The 19,776-nt window shown below is 49.4% G+C and overlaps 1 protein-coding gene across 2 annotated transcripts; it reads left to right on the top strand.

Annotated features, from left to right (window-relative positions):
• The first annotated feature begins 25 nt into the window (after positions 1 to 25).
• On the top strand, positions 26 to 7,851 carry LOC129497908 (cytochrome c oxidase subunit 4 isoform 1, mitochondrial). Of its 2 annotated transcripts, none has more exons than XM_055307151.1 (5): positions 26 to 153; positions 1,252 to 1,325; positions 5,772 to 5,939; positions 6,551 to 6,682; positions 7,592 to 7,851. In XM_055307151.1, the coding sequence occupies exons 2-5, from the start codon at positions 1,253 to 1,255 to the stop codon at positions 7,726 to 7,728; spliced, it is 510 nt and encodes a 169-aa protein (XP_055163126.1). In that variant the 5' UTR covers positions 26 to 153; position 1,252; the 3' UTR covers positions 7,729 to 7,851. The 2 variants fall into 2 exon arrangements, with proteins under 2 accessions (XP_055163126.1, XP_055163127.1); XM_055307152.1 differs by having other exon boundaries at positions 95 to 168.
• The last annotated feature ends 11,925 nt before the right edge of the window (positions 7,852 to 19,776 follow it).

Raw genomic sequence — 19,776 nt, forward strand, 5'->3', positions numbered from 1 at the left:
CGCGGCGCTGCCCCGCTTCCGCTCGGGTGACCTCCGGCCCGGCGAGTCCTCCTCGATCCCGTGGTGCTTCGCGCGCGCTCTCGCGCTCTTCCGGTCGCGGGCAGCCGGGGCACGGAGGGAGGTCGCGGCGGTCGCGGCGGGTGGCAGTGGCAGGTGAGCGGGCGGCAGGTGAGCGGGCGGCGGGCGGCGGGCAGCAGGCAGCCCTCGGCCCGGGGCCGGGGGGGCCTGGGGCCCCGAGCCAGCGGGCGCGTGTGCCCTCGGCCCGGCGCCCCGACCGACGCCAGGAGGGAGTGGCGGTTGGGCCTCGGGTCCGGTGACATTGAGGCGGCGGGCGGGGGACTCGAGGTTCGGGGGCCACCGGGCCGCGGCCTGTGCGCCGCCCCGCAGCATCCGGCCCGCCCGCACCGGCGCCGCCGCGGCCGCGGGCTGACTCGGAGCTCTGACCTTGGAGCGCCCGCTGGCCGAGGGCAGGGCCCGGGGTCCGCGGTGCAGCCTCGGCGACCGCCCCGGTGTAACGGGGCTCCGGGGGCGGCGCCCCACCCCCCGGCCCCCCAGCCGCCCCGCGGCCGCCCACGCGCGGGTCAGGCCCGGGGAGAGGAGACTCCAGCCCTGACCTGACGCTTCTCTAGGTGTTGTGCCCCGAATGCGTTCGGGGTCCCTTCCGTCGCCAACAGCCCCCCTCCGCCCCCCAAAGAGCCCCTTGTTAGGGAGGGGGAGCTAGAGCGGAAGGGCCAGGTGAGGCGGGTCATCCAGGTCATCCGTGGTCCGCAGGGCCTGGAGGCGGCCCGGGCCGCAAGTGCAGCCTTTCTTCTGTCTGATGTCTCCCTTCTTATGCTAAGCACATGCTAGGTCTTTAATCCGTTAACAATTGCCTGCAGTACCTGCCAGTCCCTTTGAGCTGTTTATTCTTTCCCTGCAAACAATGGAGCCCATCTTGGCAGCCGGGTGCTGTAGGGTTTCTAGCTTTTAGGTATTCATTAAGCCAGTTTACTACTAACGTCCCGTGGCGTGTGTATGTTACAGCACTTGGTTTATAATGAAGCTGTGTAAAAACGTGTTGACTCAGTAAAAAAAAAAAATAAAATAAAAACAAAAGCAGTTTATTTTGTGAATTCAGAATTGGTAATGAAGAATGGATCATCTGTGCTGGGGAGAAGAAAACAAAAGCTGCATCCACGTACAAGGTGCACTGGAACTTCTAATAGGTATTTGCCCTTTTCCTTAGGGAAGGTGTCCGTTTTTATCTTTCAGGATGTTGGCTACCAGAGTGTTCAGCCTCATTGGCAAGCGGGCGTTTTCCACCTCAGTGTGTGTTCGAGCACATGGTAAGTGTAATTTTTCCTTTAAACGGGCTGAGCTGATTTCACTTTGCTCTGGGGATGTGTAAGCCCTTGTACTGGAGTTTCAGATACAGATGGCCTCAGGTGGCTGAGATCCTGATTCTGTGGTTGTGGGACTTGAGGGTAGTACGTGTTTTAACAGGACGTGCTTTTTAGGTTATGGAGTATTTATGAATCATATTGAATGCTAGTCTGGATCTTTGAGCTGATACTTCCTTCTCCCCTTTTTCTTCCCTCCCCCCCCCCTTTTTTTTCCGGGTTCAAGTTCCACCTATTTCAAGAGATTTCTACCATACTTTAACAATCTCTTCTCTCCCCCCGCCCCCCCCACCCCAAAAACTCCCAGCCAATTTTCTTCAGTACCAGTTACATCATTGGGACAATGGAAGGGAAGGAGCTGGACTTCCTAGGAAGCCTGAGCAGAGTTCAATCTCATTTCTGTCTTGGACAAGCTACTTACCTGCAGGAATCTCTTTTTTCACCTGAAATATATATTAAAGAGCTTTGTTCACTCCTTGGCACATAGCAAGCTTAGTTTTGTGTGTATCGAGCATCTTTGTGCCAGACATTGGTAGACATTGAGGATAAAAAGAATATGAGATGGAATCTTTCCATGGGACATTTGTGGTCTGGAGAGGGACAGATGCATGAAGGTAGTGTGTGAGTAAGTGGTGGCCCCTGAGGAGAAACATTTAGCTTGGCCTGGGGTTCAGGATTGGTTTCTGGAGGAGAGGCTTCATTGTGCTGAAGGAGTAGTAGGTTTAACCTCAACGTTCAGAGGGCTATCGCATTCCAGGCAGAGGGAAGGCAAGTAGAAGGACAAAACGCAAATTTGCAAGGTAGAGTGTGTTAGTGAGGGGTCAAGCGCAGTGCTTGAGTACTGATAGTGAAGTTGGAGAGCAAGGGTTATGTATCTCCGGCCCGATAATCAGTAGCTGCTTTATGTATGAATTTTTCCTTGAAATTGTGTCCTTGAATTGCTGATACTGTTGTCTTACAATTTGCTCTGTTCTTATATTGCCCAGGATAATGCTGTGGACACAAATCATGTTATTAAGAGTATCACTGATAGGTTTGTTAATTAAACAAGTAAGTAATAAAGAAAAGTTTGTTGTGTAATCAGTATATTTGGAAAGAAACACTTTTTAATTAAGTCTAGGAAGTCACTTATGACAGGTTATATTTTGTTTATATTTTGGATTTGCTGATATATTTTCTTAGCTCTTTTGTTTGTTTAGTTCATTTGAGTTGCAATTTGTGGAAAGTAAAATTTATCTTTTCTAGGCGTAATGGCCTGTGGATTTTAATAAGCTCACACAGTTGTATAGCAGTGACCCCAGTCAGGACCTGCAACATCTCCATTCATCCTCTCAAAGTTCCTTCATGTCCGTTGGTCCTTCTGGTCTTTTATAAGAAGTCAACTACTTTATCCTAATGGTGGCTTTAGCCATAACTTATTCTTAGCTATTGTTTTGGCAGAGGAAATTAAATTAGTTCCTTTTTTGAAATCCTTCAGTGGCTTCTTTTGCCTAGGGTAAGATCTGCAGCTAGCCTTTCTGATGTCCTCACACCATACTCAAACAAGCAGACATACCTGAATCAGCACTCCTGCGTTGCTCAGGGTCCCAACCCCCCAGTAGTACAGTCCTTGCAGGCACCAGGCTGCTGCTTCTGCCTCAGCTCCACACTTGTGGGTGGGAGCCTTTTTCTAATCGTCGGCCTCAATCCAAATGTTATTTTAGAACAGCCTTTCCTTGCCACCCGCTGTGAAGATGTGGAGATGCTGCTTGTCCTACATCACCCTGCTTTGTCTTTGCTTGGAGCGGTGACATACTGAGGCTTGTGTGTATCATCTGTCTTTACTTCTAGAGTGCAAGCTTTGTGAGGCTGAGGACCTGCTGTGTTTTCATTGCTGTGTCTTCAGCGCACAGTGGGCAGATGGCAGAAACTGCAGTCCCTTGAACAAGTCTTGTCCTTTCCTTTTGAACTTTTAGTCACGCAGATCTTATCTGAATACAAAAACCTGTTTCCACATGAGAGTAACGCCATGGAGCACCGCTGGGAGCCACCACCATGTTTGGATGCTTGTGTGGTGGCCCATCTGATTGAGGGGGCAGCTCCCATTCCCCAGACTTCCTTAGCAGAGGCTCAGTGAGAAACCTCCCCAGCTGAGGATAGAAATGATGAGATGCTCACCTGAATACAAAACTCTCTCTCTCCAAGGAATGCTGGGTATGCTAGCTTTTGTGGGGTGTGGGGGACCAAGCCCAAAGTGCTGAAGAACCCCTGGCAGCCTTAAGACCACTGATGGACCATTTTCATTCTAAATATGCAATTTTATGCTAAGGGTACTCCCAGGTTATGAGGATTTGCATTTTTATAACATTTTATTCATATGTAATTCACAGAACATTCCTCCACTGAAAATACGTACTTTGTTGCTTTTTTGTTTAACCCCCAAGTTGTCATAACCACCACAGTCAGTTTTAGAATATTCTCATTACCCCAGTTTACATCTGCTTTTAGTAATTAACCTGTGAGCTGAGTGCTAGCATGCAGCTATTATTTAGTCTACTCGTCTTTTTTTTTTTTTTTTAAGATTTTAAAAAATTTTATTTATTAGAGACACACAGAGAGAGGCACAGACATAGGCAGAGGGAGAAGCAGGCTCCATGCAGGGAGCCCGACGTGGGACGTGATCCCGGGTCTCCAGGATCACACCAGGATCACACCTCTGGCTGAAGGCAGGCGCTAAACTGCTGAGCCACCCGGGCTGCCCTAGAGTCTACTCATTTTAATAGAACCTTAGAATTTTAAGATTTGAAAGTAATTTTAGTCATTTCCACCTTATATTTTTTGAGGTAAGCTCCAGTATATGTAAGTATGCTGGTCATTTGCATGGCAAAGATAAACATCTAGAGAAATTCTACTTTGCGTGAGGTGAAATGATGTATTTCACTTGTTTTTTTAAAGATTTTATTAATTTGAGAGAGAGCAAGAGAGCACAAGCAGCAGTCAGAGAGAAGCAGACTCCGCTCAGTGGGGAGACTGACGCGGGGCTCAGTCCCAGCTTCACTGATTGAGCCACCCAGGCACCCCTATTTCACTATTGTTAACATGATTTCGGAAAATTTATTCATTGAGACTAACCTAATGGAAGTGAAGTGTGTTTGCAAGACTTCATACCTCCAGGCTGGTTTTGATCACAGAATTTTCTTGAGGGTTCTTTTTTGCTCTCTGAACTATTTTTCTCTTGCCCTGATAAACACACAAATTGTGCTAGTTTTAAGGCACTAAAAAATTTTTTTTTTAAATTTTTTATTCATGAGAGAGAGGCAGAGACATAGGCAGAAGGAGAAGCAGGCTTCTTAGAGGGAGCCTGATGCAGGACCCAGGGTCATGCCTTGAGCCAAAGGCAGATGCTCAACCATTGAGCCACTCAGGTGTCTCAAGGCACTAAATTTTTATCTACGTGAGCAGAAACCCCCATTTTGTACTCTCCCCACTGACCAATAGGGTTTACTGTGCCACGAGTTTTGTGTTCAGTTACATGTACATGTAAGTATATGCACAGTTTACATTTTTAGGGAGAAAACCAAAAAACCCCCATGTTCTGTGACTGAGTATATGACTTTTTGCATTTTGAGCACAGGGAATCTACCTTACTCTCCTGTCTCCTAACTGTTGTGTCCTGTTTCCTGCTGTATATGCACCTGCCCCCAGTTCTCTTCTGCTCTGCCTTTCCTTTTTCCTGAGTCCTTGTTCAGTAAGCTCTGATGCACTTGTCTGTCCATGTTTGTCCCGCTTCGGGCGTGTGAATACCAGTGGGCAGTGATCTTTCTTTGCTGATCTCAGATGCATAGGGCCCCAGTTAGCATGTAATAGGTGCTCAGTGAACATGAACCTGTGGGTGAGTCGGCACCATGATATGCCTGTGGAGTCCATTGATTCTAGACTTCAGTGAACACCGGTGATTAGTTTTTGTTACTGTAATAATCAACGCTGTATGTCTTGGTTTCTGACCTTTGAATGCTTTCTTTTGAGTTTTCTGTTGTTTTTGCTTTTCCTTCTTAGTTTGAGTCTCTTGCAGAAGGGCCTTCATCTAATCCAGTAGGGCATCCTGAGAGCCCTTGTATGCTGTCTCTGTGAGACTGTTAGCTGTAGGCAGTGCTGCCTCTGTTGGCGGTTGCCCTGGCAGGTGTTTGCTGGCTGTGATGAAGTGCTGCTGTTAACCGGCTGCCCACCACCCTCATTCTGCCCTCTGAGCCACACAGGACAGGCCTGCTTCCCTTGACAGTCATTCAGCTGTTTGAAACGTGACTGCAGCTCCCCAGGATAACTGAGGTCTTCAGGGTATACATTTTTCTACTTATTTTGGATTGTAATTCTGAATCTGTGTGTGTTCAAATATTTGTTCACTGTGTTTCGTAGGAAGTGTTGTGAAGAGTGAAGACTTCGCTCTCCCAAGTTATGTCGATCGGCGTGACTATCCCCTGCCTGATGTGGCCCACGTTAAGAACCTCTCTGCCAGCCAGAAGGCTTTGAAAGAGAAGGAGAAGGCTTCCTGGAGCAGCCTCTCCATTGATGAAAAAGTTGAATGTGGGTATTGAAGCAGGAATATCGATAAACCGTGTGAGAATTTTTACTGGTTTCTGGGCTGTGAGCTCGAGGGTGCTGCTTGAGACCAGTGTGCTCGGGAGGCTCAGTGTGTTGTATATTGTGGGGTTGTTCCAGGGCCCTGACTCTGTGGGCTGGCTGCACCTCTGGCCGGGCCCCTCTGTGCTCAGGGGGCTCTGGTCCCTGGGGAGGAGCATGGATATGGATGCAGAGCAGCCAGGTGTGGGTCATTTGGGTGCAGAGTGTGTGGATGCGGCTTCTTGGCATCCCTGCTGAGTAGAACTGGGTTCTCTGCAACTTACTGTTGGAACATCAGTACAGCAAAATGCTGTCAGTTGATAAAAGGGAGTGAGTTTTATGGGACTATGCATCTTCTACACTGTTCTCTCAAGAAGAAAGAATTCACTGTGGTTTTATTGTCCAAAGCAGAGTCCATGTGTTTTCTCCTCTCCATCACGCCTTGTATGCAATCATGAGCACGTGCATGCATGCTGTGTCCCTTGGCTGTGCTGTGGGAGAACTAGTGGACCCCTGTGGAGAGGGAGCTGCTGTGCTGCCCCTCATTCCTACAAACACCTGTGCTCTCTTCCTAGTGTACCGCATCAAGTTCAACGAGAGCTTTGCTGAAATGAACAGGAGCACAAATGAATGGAAGACGGTTGTGGGCACCGCCCTGTTCTTTATTGGCTTCACTGCTCTCATTCTCATTTGGGAGAAGCACTATGGTGAGTGGTGAGAGGTTGTAGGCCTGGTGTCTCGGGTCGCAACCACACAAGACCTGGATTGGGTCAGCATGGCACCATCTTCCAATGGCCAGGAGTGGGCTCTGGGTGCCTATGCACAAGGCAGGCGTCTCCGTTCTGGGATTCATCCCAGCATTGTTCACCAGCTTTGGGAAATCAGCTCACGTTAACTGAAGTGTAAGCCAAAATCTGCCTTACTCACATCAGGCTGTGCTTGGTAGTGAATGACCTTCCCTTCTTTGTATGGCACACCACGTTTCTGTAGCGCTTTATTGGCTCACCAGACAATTCTCAAAAGATGACGTAGTGAGAGTTCGATCAAGGGAAAGGGTATGGTTTCTTATTGAAGGGCTATTTCAGTTGTATGGAGACTGCATCTCAGTAGGATCCTGGGTCTTCAGACCTCACCCACTCCTGCTTAGACAGTGTTGGGGTTGTCGGCTCGTTGTGTGCTGCCTCTTGGTCCTCCGTGTCCAGGCATAAAGGTTTTTTCCTGTTCCAAACAGCTATAATTCTACATTTTGGTTTCCTGTGGCCATGGGTTACTCATGCCTATGTATTTGATCTCACAAGTCACTTTTGGCTCAGTTTGTGTCCTATGCTAGCCTGTAGACCCCATCATCTTTATCCTACACAGAAGATTTTTTCCTCCTAGCTTGTGTTTTATTGTTAGTCTTTAGTCAACAAAGGAGTAATTTGGAAATACTGAGTGGTCAGTGCCCAGAAGTCAAAGCCTGTGTGTTTGTTTGGGTGTTGGTGTTGAGTGGCAAATGACTTCCCTAGTGTGGTGGCCAGTATGTTGCGTTGGGGAAGACCTGACTCGAATAATGCATGGGCTTAGAAACGACTTGTCAAGACAGTGTTGTCTCATGAAATTGTTTTGGGCTTTAGTGTACGGCCCCATCCCGCACACCTTTGAAGAGGAGTGGGTGGCCAAGCAGACCAAGAGGATGCTTGACATGAAGGTCAGCCCGATTCAGGGCTTCTCAGCCAAGTGGGACTACGACAAGAATGAGTGGAAGAAATAGGAGCCTGCCACTCATCCATCTGAACCTCACCGTGTTCTGTTTGTCACCTCCTGGAGCTCAACACAGTCACTGGAAACCATTATGTTACAGCACCAGTGCTAATAAATGAGCAGTCTACGTGAACTCCTTTGTGGTTGGTTCTTTGATAACTAAACAAAAGCGCCTGTTGTTTGAAACACAGTTTCTCTCAAGTGTCTGACTTAAATATATTTTGGGTATAAATGAAATGGCAAGAATAAATTGTTTAAGGGGACATCATGTAAAAACTAAAAATAGGGACGCCTGGGTGGCTCAGCAGTAGATCTTCTGCATTTAGCTCAGGGCGTGATCCTGGAGTCCTGGGATCGAGTCCCCATCAGGCTCCCTGCATGGAGCCTGCTTCTCCCTCTGCCTGTGTCTCTGCCTCTCTGTGTCTCTCATGAATGAATAAATAAGATCTTAAAAAGTATTTAAAAACTAAAAATGCAGAGTTGTAAGATCCCATTATGGAAGCTGGATCAATAGAAGTCCCCATAGCTACTTTTCTTCTGGGACCAGCCCTCCCCCTTATGAGATTGTAAGTGTTGGTTGGAGTGGGTGGCCACAAGCCTGTGAAGGACAGGCTGAGCTTAGCTCCTGGACTGAGGTCTGAGTGATGGACTTGGTACCCTGGCCACACTCAGCCTGGTTATCTAGAAAGCGACAGTGGAGCTGGTGCCAGGGAAGGAGCATCACCCTGGCCCCAGCAGGCTCCCTGTGGGGTTGCATTCCGCTTTACTGTTGATCTCCCACCTGCTCTGCATGTCAGGGCCCCTCACTGATCCCTGGAGACCCTGCCTGGAGCAGCAGAACAAATCCTAGAACAACCTGTGTGATGAGATGCTTGGAGGACTGGCAGCCTTTGTGTCAGAGTGTGCTGAGGGTGGGAGGTGGCCTCTGAGAAGCCCAGCTGGAACTGGGAGGGGAGTTGGCCTCTGGAGCTTGACCAGAGGCTGTCATGGGAAGAAGGCCTTTGGTGGTAAAAAGGCAATATCTAACCAACAAAATTCAGAGCAGGTTAAAGCCCCTCATGGTAGTGTCTTCCTGCTGCTTTAGAAATGCCCTCACTCCTTCTTTGTCGAGGGCCCTGCAGAATTCCCTGGCAGGCCCTTCCCACCTTGAGGGAAGGAGATACTGGGATCTGCAGAGCATGGGAGGCTGCCTGTGAGGGCCAGTGTGGCCTCTGGATGGCCTCACCTACAAAGTTTGGGCCTCTCACTAGGTGGTACCGTTTTCAGCTCCTTTCCAGGGTGAGCTGTGGGGCTGAGGTGTCCCCTGACCCAAGGTCACTGCTGGCCCACCACCTGGCTCTTCTGACCCTTAAATGGCCATTGATGGGCACCTACCTAGGCTGGGCACTTCAAGCCACTCTCCCTCTTCAGAACAGCCCTGAGAGGAAAGGGCCCTTACCATGGGTTAGATGATGGAGCTGTGTGGGGCTAGAGTTGGGGGGACTGCCTGAGGAAACATGAAGTTGTAGGAGACTGTTGAAGGTCCATCTGACCCCTAAACTCTTCTACCCTGGAAGAGCTCCAGTGTATCCCTGTACTTAGGGACTTTCCATGGGGTAACCAAGCCTTCCCTTACCCTGTAGGAACCTGCTCTCTTGGGCTTGCTAAGAGGATCACCACTTGTACATCAGTGTCAGGTTCCAAAATGTGACTCTGGAGTCCTGTTCTCTGTCCTTGTTCCTTCCCTGCCACCATAGTGGGAATTCAGAAGGGAGTGGGGTTCATGCTAGATTCAGTTGGCCATCCCTAAGTCAGAGGTCTGTTTGACCATAGCTTGGTATCTACACATTGTGGGGTATAACAGTGGATGTGACCTTGGAGCCCTTACCCTTATGGGGCCCACAGGAACAACGAGGACAGGTACAACAATGGGCAGAATGGGAAGATGTAATAATGCTCCTCAGGGCTGATGGAGAGAGGTTCAGAATGGGGGTGGGAACAAGTTGGGGTTGGTTGGGAGAGTACACTGAGAAACATCATGTGAGCTGAGACTAGAAGGCCAAAACTAGAGTGGAGGTACAGGTGGCAGGTGGAGACTGTTCCAGACTCGAAGGCTTGCAAATAAAGGCACAGGGGAGGATAGAGCAGAGCCAAAGCACCATGGAGGAGAGGAAGGAAGCCGGGGCAGGGCTCTGGGAAACACCAAAGAGGCCAGAGGGGTCCCTGTGCCTCTAGGAATGGGGCTCCCAACAGACTTAGGCACTTGGTCTCCACATGGGGCCATTTGCAGAGGCCCTGCCCAGCTGCTCCTCCTGCTCTCCCTGCCCAGGAGAGCTCCTTGCCATTGAAAACACACCTTGTCCCTTTTGACTGATTTTCGCCTCTCACTCAATGGTCACCTTGTTACTAGTTGGCTTCTTTTTACCCTGCACAATTTAAGACTCATTCCCTCCAAAGGGACAGCTAATAGACTTGTCAAACAACCCTGGAAGCCAGAAGGCAATGGAGCAATACTTTCCTCTAGAATGATATAATCCGCTAAACTATTACAAAGAGCAGGAAAAAGGACCTTGACAGGTGAGAATTAGGAGCATTATCACTAACCAGTCTTTGTTGAGAGAGGTGTTGAAGGGACAGTCTGAATAGAAAGAAGGAAACAGTTCGGAAGGAAGGAGTGAGCTGTAAAGTGGAAGGGCAAAGGAAATGGAAACCATGTAGGCAAGTTGGCCCAAGTGCTGGCTGAATGGGACAGTGACCACAATGACAACCAGTTCTGGGGATCCCTGGGTGGCTCAGCGGTTTGGCACCTGCCTTTGGTCCAGGGTGCAATCCTGGAGACCCGGGATCGAGTCCCGCATCGGGCTTCCTGGGTGGAGCCAGCTTCTCCCTCTGCCTGTGTCTCTGCCTCTCTCTCTCTCTCTCTCTCTCTATGTCTATCATGAATAAATAAATAAATCTTATAAAAAAAAAAGACAACCAGTTCTGGGGGCAAGAGGTTGAAAGCAAGGGGAAGGGGCTCTAGGAAGATGAAGCCTATGGTGACATACTTTTTGAGTTTCTGTGAATCCCCACATAAAAACAGTAACTAGGGAGCAAAGCCAAAAACCACACTGATGATGTCTATCAAATAATGAAGCAAGGAGGTATTTCTATGGACCACCCCTTCCCAGTGACAGCGAGTGGAAGATGGAAGTTACGACTATCAACTATGGCTCCATGTGCACTCTGCTTCCTGTCTGCTTCCTGTATCCTACCTGCTTCCTCTCTGCTCCTGCATCCTGTCTACTTCCCGTGTCCTTCCTGCTTCCTGTGTCTTGCCTGTGTCCTGTCTACTTCTTCGACCTGTTTCCTGTCTGCTCCTGCATCCTGTCTGCTTCCTGTGTCCCACCTGCTTCCTCTCTGCTCCTGTGTCCTGTCTACTTCCTGTGTCCCACCTGCTTCCTCTCTGCTTTTGTGTCTTGTCTACTTCCTGTGTCCTATCTGCTTCCTCTTTCCTGTCACCTGTCTGCTTCCTGTCTCTTTCCTGCATCCTATCTGCTTCCTGTCTACTTCCTGTGTCCTGTCTGCTTCCTCTTTCCTGTCACCTGTCTGCTTCCTGTCTCTTTCCTGCATCCTATCTGCTTCCTGTCTACTTCCTGTGTCCTGTCTGCTTCCTCTTTCCTGTCACCTGTCTGCTTCCTGTCTCTTTCCTGTGTCCTGTCTGCTTCCTGTGTCCTCTTTCCTATGTCCTGTCTGCTTCCTGTCTCTTTCCTGTCACCTGTCTGCTTCCCGTTAGCTTGCGGTCAGCTTCTCTACACTGATTGTGTCACCCCGCATGCTTCTTCAAACCCAGCAATGGTGGTTCCTCCCGTCACAGCAGCTGAGTCTGGTTCTGAGTCGTTCCCAGCTTGCTGGATCAGCCTAGCAGCTCTTCCAGAAGCCCTGGTCCAGGTGGAAAGTTGAACGTGTATTTTTAATGTAACTTTGATGTTGGTATTTGAAGGGATAAAGATGTTACTAGGAAGAAGTACATAGCACTTTTTTTGATAGCAAGTCTTAGACACCCTTTTGAATTTCTGTTAAGTCTTCTGGGTCCTTTGAAATGCTTCACAGGTTAATGCCAATATTACCTTACTATCTGGCTTCCTTCAGAGCTTCGGTTTCTGCTAGGTGAATAGCAGACTTCACTCCATGGCTTGCCTAAGCCCTAAACCCCATAGAGGCTGGTGAGGGGTCGAGTGTGCCGCCACCAGCTCAGTCCTGGTCCTGGTTTACTGCTCTTAGGCATTGTTTCCTCATAACAGCTGGGAGATATTTATCCCATTTTACAAATTAAGGGATGGGGGCACCGAGAGGTTCAGTGACTTGGCCAAGGTCACACAGCCCGTCAAGGCAGTGTTGGGATTCAAACCCCAGGTGGCCGGCACCAGAGTCCTAACAATGCCTGCCGGGTTGCTGTCTTTGCTTGAGTTCCTTATACAACTCCTGCACACAATAGGTGCTCAGTAAATGTTTACTGAGTGACATGTTCAAGCCCTAGGATGAGTCAACCTCTAAGGATCTTTCCAAATAATTTCTTCTTGCTCCTGTAGCAGCCACCACTTCCCTGACCCCAAATCAAACCAAAAGTCAACACCCAAATCAGCCACGGTTGGTACCCACTGTTCTCCAGCTGACCAGTATGTCACAGCAGCTGAGCCATCTCTTCCCAGATCTGCCCAACAGGCAGCACCTCCTCTTGGAATGGATGTTAGGAATTCCATTCTGTCCATAAACATAGCTGTATGGTGCATTGCCGGTTTTCACCTGGTGCACCGGTAGGACATGCGTCACAGTTGAGGGTGGGGAGCAGCACGGTCATCCTCAAGGGATTACAGGCCCCTGTAAGAATAGATGGACTCTCTGGCTGCCACTCTCAAAAAATACACACATGGAGGTCCAGGCCCCATCATTGCTGATCTAAGGTGTGAGGATGAGGGTGAACAACTTGCCGGGTTTACCTGGGACGTTCACAGTTTTAGCTCAAAAACTCTGCATCCCTAGGGTTGTTCATTGCGTTATGTGGTAGGACATGTGGGGGTGTCCTGACAAAGTCCCAGTGAAGTACAGGAAAAGTCCATGCAGGTGACCTCTATATCCTGGAGCTCCTTGGTCCCAGGATGACCGGGAGCATTGGCTGGTTGCAGAGCCATGTTGAAAGCAGGCATCCTCCCAAGGATGCTGACATATATGAGGAAGTGCACAGTAACACAGGCTTGTTTTGGTGTTCCTCAGCCTGGGCTGCAAAGTAGGGTGACCTGGCAACCATTTGAAGGCACTGAAGCATGGACCTCGCCCTAGGTGTATTTGCAGGGTTTAAATCTGCCCCAGGTGACTCAATTGCAGGTTTAAACCACTGCATTCATTCCCAGGTGGCCTGGGAAACGGGTGGGACCCCTGGACCTCTGCCCTACCTTGGGGTTCCTAAACCAGGACCTCTAGGGAAGCAAGTCTGGGATGAACAAGCCCACAGGTGCTTTTGAGGCACCACTTACTCAAACGAGTCTGTTCACCAAGTAGGAGCTGCGGAGATGGGAGGGTGGTCTTGAATGCAGGGTCTCCCCGCTTGGCACATCTTCAGAGGTGGCACAGAACTGGCTATCATACCCCATGTGAACACCAGGTGGCACCCAGGCTCCGTGCTGGAGCCCCCAGAGGCCAGCTTTGTGTTACAACATTTTTCCCTTTGTCAGACTTATTTCCTGAAAAGTTGGAGGAGAGTTTGTGCAATCTGGATTATTGGGCAGTGGCCTGAACTGTCCTGCTGGGCGTGATATTCCTTTGAAAGCCTCGTGTCTGGTTGTGAACATTCACAGGTGGTTTCTAGTTTGCTCCACCATGCTGCTGTTTGTTTGAAAATGGAAATAATTATTTCCACAAATTGCAAGTGAAATTGATCCACCTCACCCCAGAGAAATGCATGGCTTTTTTTTTTTAAGATTTTATTTATTTATTCATGAGAGACACAGAGAGAGGCAGAGACATAGGCAGAGGGAAAAGAACGGCTCCCCGTGGGGAGCCTGATGCAAGACTCCATCCCAGGACTACCAGGATCACGACCTGAGCCGAAGGCAGACGCTCAACCACTGAGCCACCCAGACGTTCCAATGCATGGCTTTTGCAGGCTTTCCAGTACTGCTCACCTCAGAGGTGAGAGCACCCTCTCCGGCTTGAGAAGCTCAGATCTATGTGTGGCCCTGGGCAGGGGAGGACATGAGTTTGTTGGGCTCCCCCTTGTTCTTTTCCTCATCAACACCAGACCTCTGATTTTAGTATATGTGCTGCTGAAGTGAGCACGACACCAGACTTCTGAGATGGGGAGGATGGCAGCCTTGCTCTTGAGGCTCAAGTGAGAAGCATTTTTATCTGCTCAGCAAATTTCAGTTTACTTCTGAACGCATGTTGTTATCAAATTATCCACGAGCCACTTTCTACTTCACGCTCTGAGGCTGGCTGTTATGTAACAGCTGAAAAACGTCATGTAGGAGACTCACTTTAGAAATAGGGAAACAGAGACTCGGAGCTGGGCAGCATGAGGTGGGGAAGCCAGGCTCTGCATTGAGTTCTGGTTGGCTCAGTAGCCTGGGTGCGTGCCCTGCCTCTTCCTGCCTGTTGTCACCATCTGAAGGGGTGTAGCAGCAGGACGACTGCCCTTGGGTGGCTGGAAGGGTTCCAGAGATGATTTGCAGATGCTGGCCATACATGGCAACTGATGGCATCACCAGGGGCTCCTGGGATGGACACACTGCTTCAGGACCCAGGGTCTGTGCAGGCTGATGATGAGGCCCATGTCCTGGGACCACTGGGGTTTTACAGAGAAAATGAAGTTTCCAGAGACCTACCTTTCTCTCTTTCTTTCTTTCTTTCTTTCTTTCTTTCTTTCTTTCTTTCTTTTTTTAAATTTTTTTTAAATTTATTTATTTATGATAGTCACACAGAGAGAGAGAGAAAGAGAGAGGCAGAGACACAGGCAGAGGGAGAAGCAGGCTCCATGCACTGGGAGCCCGATGTGGGATTCGATCCCGGGTCTCCAGGATCGCGCCCTGGGCCAAAGGCAGGCGCCAAACCGCTGCACCACCCAGGGATCCCTCTTTCTTTCTTTCTTTCTTTCTTTCTTTCTTTCTTTCTTTCTTTCTTTCTTTCTTTCTTTCTTCTTTCTTTTCTTTCTCTCTTTCTCTCTCTCTTTCTCTCTTTCTCTCTTTCTCTCTTTCTTTCTTTCTTTCTTTCTTTCTTTCTTTCTTTCTTTCTTTCTTTCTTTCTTTCTTTCCTTTCTTGATTTCATTTATTCATTCATGAGAGATGCAGAGAGAGAGGCAGAGACACAGGCAGAGGGAGAAGCAGGTTCCTTGCAGGGAGCCCAATACAGGACTCAATCCTGGATCCCAGGATCACACCCTGAGCCGAAGGCAGACACTCAACTGCTGAGCCACCCAGGCGTCCTTCCAGAGACCTTTCCAGGGCCTTCTTATTTTGACATCTTTTGGCTCTTAGCATAACGTCGCTGAACCCAGGCTCAAGCTCCTTGCCCTTTGGAGCACAGAGCAGTGTGCAAGCTGCCTTCAGGGCCTTGACCTTCTCACTCCCCTGGCCCTGGCACCACTAGGAGGAAGAGGCATTTCCTCAAGAGTGTTCAACAGCTTGGGTTCATGCTTCTGGCCCTGGGCTCTGGACCTCCAAATGCATGTAGGGTGGCCTGAGGGGGTTGATGTATGTGTGGTTAGTATCTCAAAAGCCACAGGAATAAACAGGGTATGCTTTCTTGGGGGCATAATTTTAACTCAAAGTTTTGGAAATAAGTTCTTCTTGTTTATAAGTAAAACAAACATGGATATACCATAGAATGGAATGAAAAGCTTAAGTCAGTTCTAAAGATAAAACACATGACTTCAAAGACATTTGCATAGAGGCCAGTTTGAACTACCCTTGGAGGGGTTCTTCTCCCCTGCCCAAGCAACTTGAAGAATAAGTCCATGAATAACATACATTTCTTTAGTGCATACTGTGTGCAAGACACTGTGCCAGACACTGAGGGAACCAGGAAATGGGAGACAGCTTTTGCTCATGAGAACCTCATGGTCTAGAGAGGATCTTAGCTTCACCATTATCATAATTATCACCATCACCATCACCACCATCATCATCATTATTACCACTATCATCGCCACTATCACCACCACCATCGTTACCACCATCACCATCATCATTCTCATCACCATTATCACCTTCTTCATTTTCATAAACTCTAAAACACCTGTCTGTTTTGTTTCCCACTGTAACCCTAGTTTCTAGGATATCACCTGACACATATTAGGTATTAAATAAGTATTTACTAAATGGGTGCTTGGGCATGATATAATCAAGCCAACTCTATATTGTGTATTATCTCAGTTACTACTTACTGCAGGGCTATGAGGTAGAAAGTACATTTATCTGTTCCCATTGGGGACACTGAGATAGGTTGAACAACTTACAGACGCGCTGTATGCCAAGTAGATGGTAGAGTCAGGATGTAAACCCTGGTCTGTCCTTCTGCAGTGCCTGAGTGTTCCACTTTGAACCATGGTGGCCTGAGGATTCTGGCACAGCCATCAGATTGGACCTGTGCTCAGAGGGCATGAGCCCGTGAGACTGGCTTGGTCTGGGATGACTTTGAGTTAGCTTTTCCATTGGATACTGAGACAATCCAGTGTCCAGATACCAGAGAGCTCTAGCTGGAGTCGACAACCTGTGTCCAGAAGGTGTGACAGCAAGGGATTTACGTAGCAATTTCACGTTTGGGGATTCTTGGCCAATAGCCATGTTGGCTGCTGGTGCTGCCAAGGTGTCTCTGCACACACATGCTGGGTTGGAAGAGTCTTATGGGCTTTTCCCTTTGATCAGGAGTTTGCTGGGGTCACCTGTAGAGCAGAGTCACAGGCTGCGTTGGAGGACTTTCCCAGCCATTAGGGTCACCACTTCCTCAAACCTCCCCAAGCCCCTATTGGAAAACACCAGATTGGGATCCTCCTGAGTCTGGGAAAGCCACTGTTCTGGAGCCGCAAGGAGATGGGCTGGGCGACGAGGACCCATGTTGGGCTCCTGGATGCACTGTTGGTTCATAGCCTGATGTCAGGGTCAGACAGAGGACGAGTGTCCTGTGGTTACTGACACAAGGTAGTCCTGGCTGGGGGTTGAAACAACAGGAAATCACTCTTTCCCCATTATGGGGGGCAGAAGTCCAGAATCGAGGTGTGGACAGGGCTGTGCTTCCTCCAGAGAATGTAGGGGAGGACGCTTCCTACCTCTTGCTGCTCCTGGTGGCTCCTGGCATTCTTGGGTTTCTGACTGTTGCGCTTTGGTCTCTCATCCCATCATTAGGTGGCCTTCCCTGTGTCTGTCCAGTTTCCTTCTCCTTTCTCTTGTAAGGACCCCTGGCATTGGGTTTACGGCCTGCCCTAGTTCAGTGTGACATCTGCAAGGACCCTGTTTCCAAATGAGGTCACGCCCACAGGTACCAGGATTAGGACTTCAACAGCTTCAACACCTCTCTGGGGGGCACGATTCAACCCCACGGCAGGCTATCCCTGCAGATGGCACCAGGCTTGCCAGCTCTCACCCACAACTGGCCACAGTAAACTACTGGAGCTTGAACTTGTCTAAGGAGTTAGCCTTTTTCAGAGTGCAGGGGACTGACCTTTATTGCCTCTGCCCTGTGCCACCACCCCTTCCTCATACACTACTTGGATTACTGCTGGTGACTCATCACTCCTGAGCCCACCGGAGCATCCCTGTCCTCCACCAGAGGGATCTGTTCATGGATGCGCGCATGACCTGCCTTGGTGCACTGGATTCCAGGACATCTGCCGGGGAGACTGAGGGAAAGTGCTTCTTCTGCCACACATGGAGCAGCAACAGTGTGAATCTGGACTTACTGGAGGACCTGAGTGGAGTGAGCCCACCTGATGACAAAGCCCACAGAGGAAGCTGGGCCAGAGATGGAGAGACATTTGGGCTGCTTTGGGGGTATGATTCGAGCCCTGGATTCAGCCTCACTTGAGCCCAGCTGCTCCTGGACTTTTTGGTTGCATGAGCCAATAAGTTCCATTTTTCCCCTTTATTTGCCCAAACCAGCTTAAGTTGGACATTTTGTTTGTTTGTTTGTTATTCATAACAGAAACAACCCAACTGAAACACACAGATTCAAAGACCTCGAGTCAGCACCGTCTTTGGGAATCCAACAAACGCTGAGACTCCTTTCCCCAGAAGCACCTGTGAGCACACAGAATTGGGCATGTGATCACGCTCAGAGGCTCAATGGGTCACTTCCGTGGACCCAAGTACCAGGAGTCTCAAGCTGACACTGATCTGCAAAGAATGCTAAAAAGTTCCTGGATGCCACGCTGGAGTCTTTCCCGGTTCTGAGATGGGAGGAGACAGAGGCCGTGGCAGGGCGGGTATCTGCACATCCGTCTCCCTTGCTGCCCGCCTCCTCGCCTCCTCCGCTTTCCCACCCTCAGTTATCTTAGGGTTCCCTTCCTGCCCTCCTTGGTCAGTAGGGGGCGGGAAGGGGAATATGGGCGTGGCCACCCCAGGAAAGCTGGGGACCCGCACAGCTTCTGAGGATAGGCCCTGAGGCACTGCTTAAAATAGAAGTGCTAAACAATCCCATGTTTATCAGGAGGGGAATAGAGAAAAGAATGTGGCATAGCAGCAGTTTGTCTGGAAGCCACAGGTTCGTGAGCAGCAGCAGGGAAGATCTCGGAGCCACACATGGCAGTGAGAAGGAGCAAGGTGCCCAGGGCTGGGGTCCTCGTGGTGCCTCCACCTGTTGTGAAGGACCCAACGCAGGTGTGTGGAAAGTGCAGCTGCCTGACAGGGGCTGCCCCTGGGAAGGTGTGGAGGGCTGCCCTCTCTCTGGGGGTTAACTTCTTTCCAGAGTCTGAAGCAACACAGAAAAATACTCCAGGGTCTGCTCTGAGTGTCACCATGAATTCTCTGTGAAGCCTGGCCTCACGCTTCACTCACACACCTGTACACATGGACTGTGCACACATGCTCAAGCACACAGGCTTGCACACACAACATAATGTGCATACACGTGGACACAGGAATGTGAACACACATGAACAGCATGCACATGCTATATGCACACACACAGGCACATACCATGTACTCACATACTCAAACACACGCATACACATCACAATGCATATACTCAAGGATACAGGAATAGATTTACACACAAACACTGCACACACGCACACACACATACTGAATACTAACAGCTTTGTGTATGTCTCCAAACCCAGTCACCCTGGATCTACCTCAAGATTCCTGGTTATATGGTTCCATATTTTGGTCTCCCCTTTGCTTGGTCACGGTGGGTGGGCTTCTGTTACTTGTGGCTAAAGACCCTGGCTTTAATGCACTTCACAGGTTGATGTAGGGACCTTGTACCTCTAGGGAGCATTCAGTGGTGGATCCAGTCTCCCCTCCCCATGTGGTAGATGAAAAGCTCAAGTCTAGTGGGATGAGCTGGACAGGTGTAGCCTGTCCCCTGTGAGAGTATGGTTGTGCTCATGGAAACTGAGCGTTGGTCACTGGCCACAAAACCCTCTTCGGGCTTTTTGAAATAATAGCATATAACCAGGGACTGCAGCAGTTGAATGCCAAGCTATTTATGTTGTGAGTGAATTATGTATTTTTGTCCACTTGCAGAGAACAGATCTTTGAAATGTTTACCCAGTAAAGATCCCTATGGGTCTCAGAGTCGGATGCTTCAGATGTCTGAGCAGCCTGAAATATTCTTTCCCTGGGCTTGAAAAACACAACGGATTCCTCCACTCCCCATTGCTGTGTGAGCATGGTCAATGGTCTCCCTTGGGGTTCTACAGAGAAGGGCAGGGCTGTGCGTGTTTGTGGGGCCCAGCTCAGCTCAAGGAGCGGTGGTGTGGCCTTCCACACAGCTATGACCCCAAAGTCAGGGAGGGGCTTGCTTTGTTTAACTTTTTCTGCTGGGCATTTGAATCCTGAGCCTGTATCTGGGGATAAATAGTGGGGCCCAAGGTCTCTGATGCAAAGA

Source organism: Nyctereutes procyonoides, unplaced genomic scaffold (genome assembly GCF_905146905.1).
Source record: "Nyctereutes procyonoides isolate TBG_1078 unplaced genomic scaffold, NYPRO_anot_genome, whole genome shotgun sequence".
Classification (NCBI taxonomy): Eukaryota; Metazoa; Chordata; class Mammalia; order Carnivora; family Canidae; genus Nyctereutes; species Nyctereutes procyonoides.

What these genes read in the sequence shown, in the direction of transcription:
- LOC129497908 (XM_055307151.1), top strand. Translation starts at nt 1,253, where the DNA reads ATGTTGGCTACCAGAGTGTTCAGCCTCATTGGCAAGCGGGCGTTTTCC. An exon ending in CATTGATGAAAAAGTTGAAT is followed by an intron (nt 5,940 to 6,550) that starts GTGGGTATTGAA and finishes CTCTCTTCCTAG; the next exon opens with TGTACCGCATCAAGTTCAAC. An exon ending in CATTTGGGAGAAGCACTATG is followed by an intron (nt 6,683 to 7,591) that starts GTGAGTGGTGAG and finishes TTTGGGCTTTAG; the next exon opens with TGTACGGCCCCATCCCGCAC.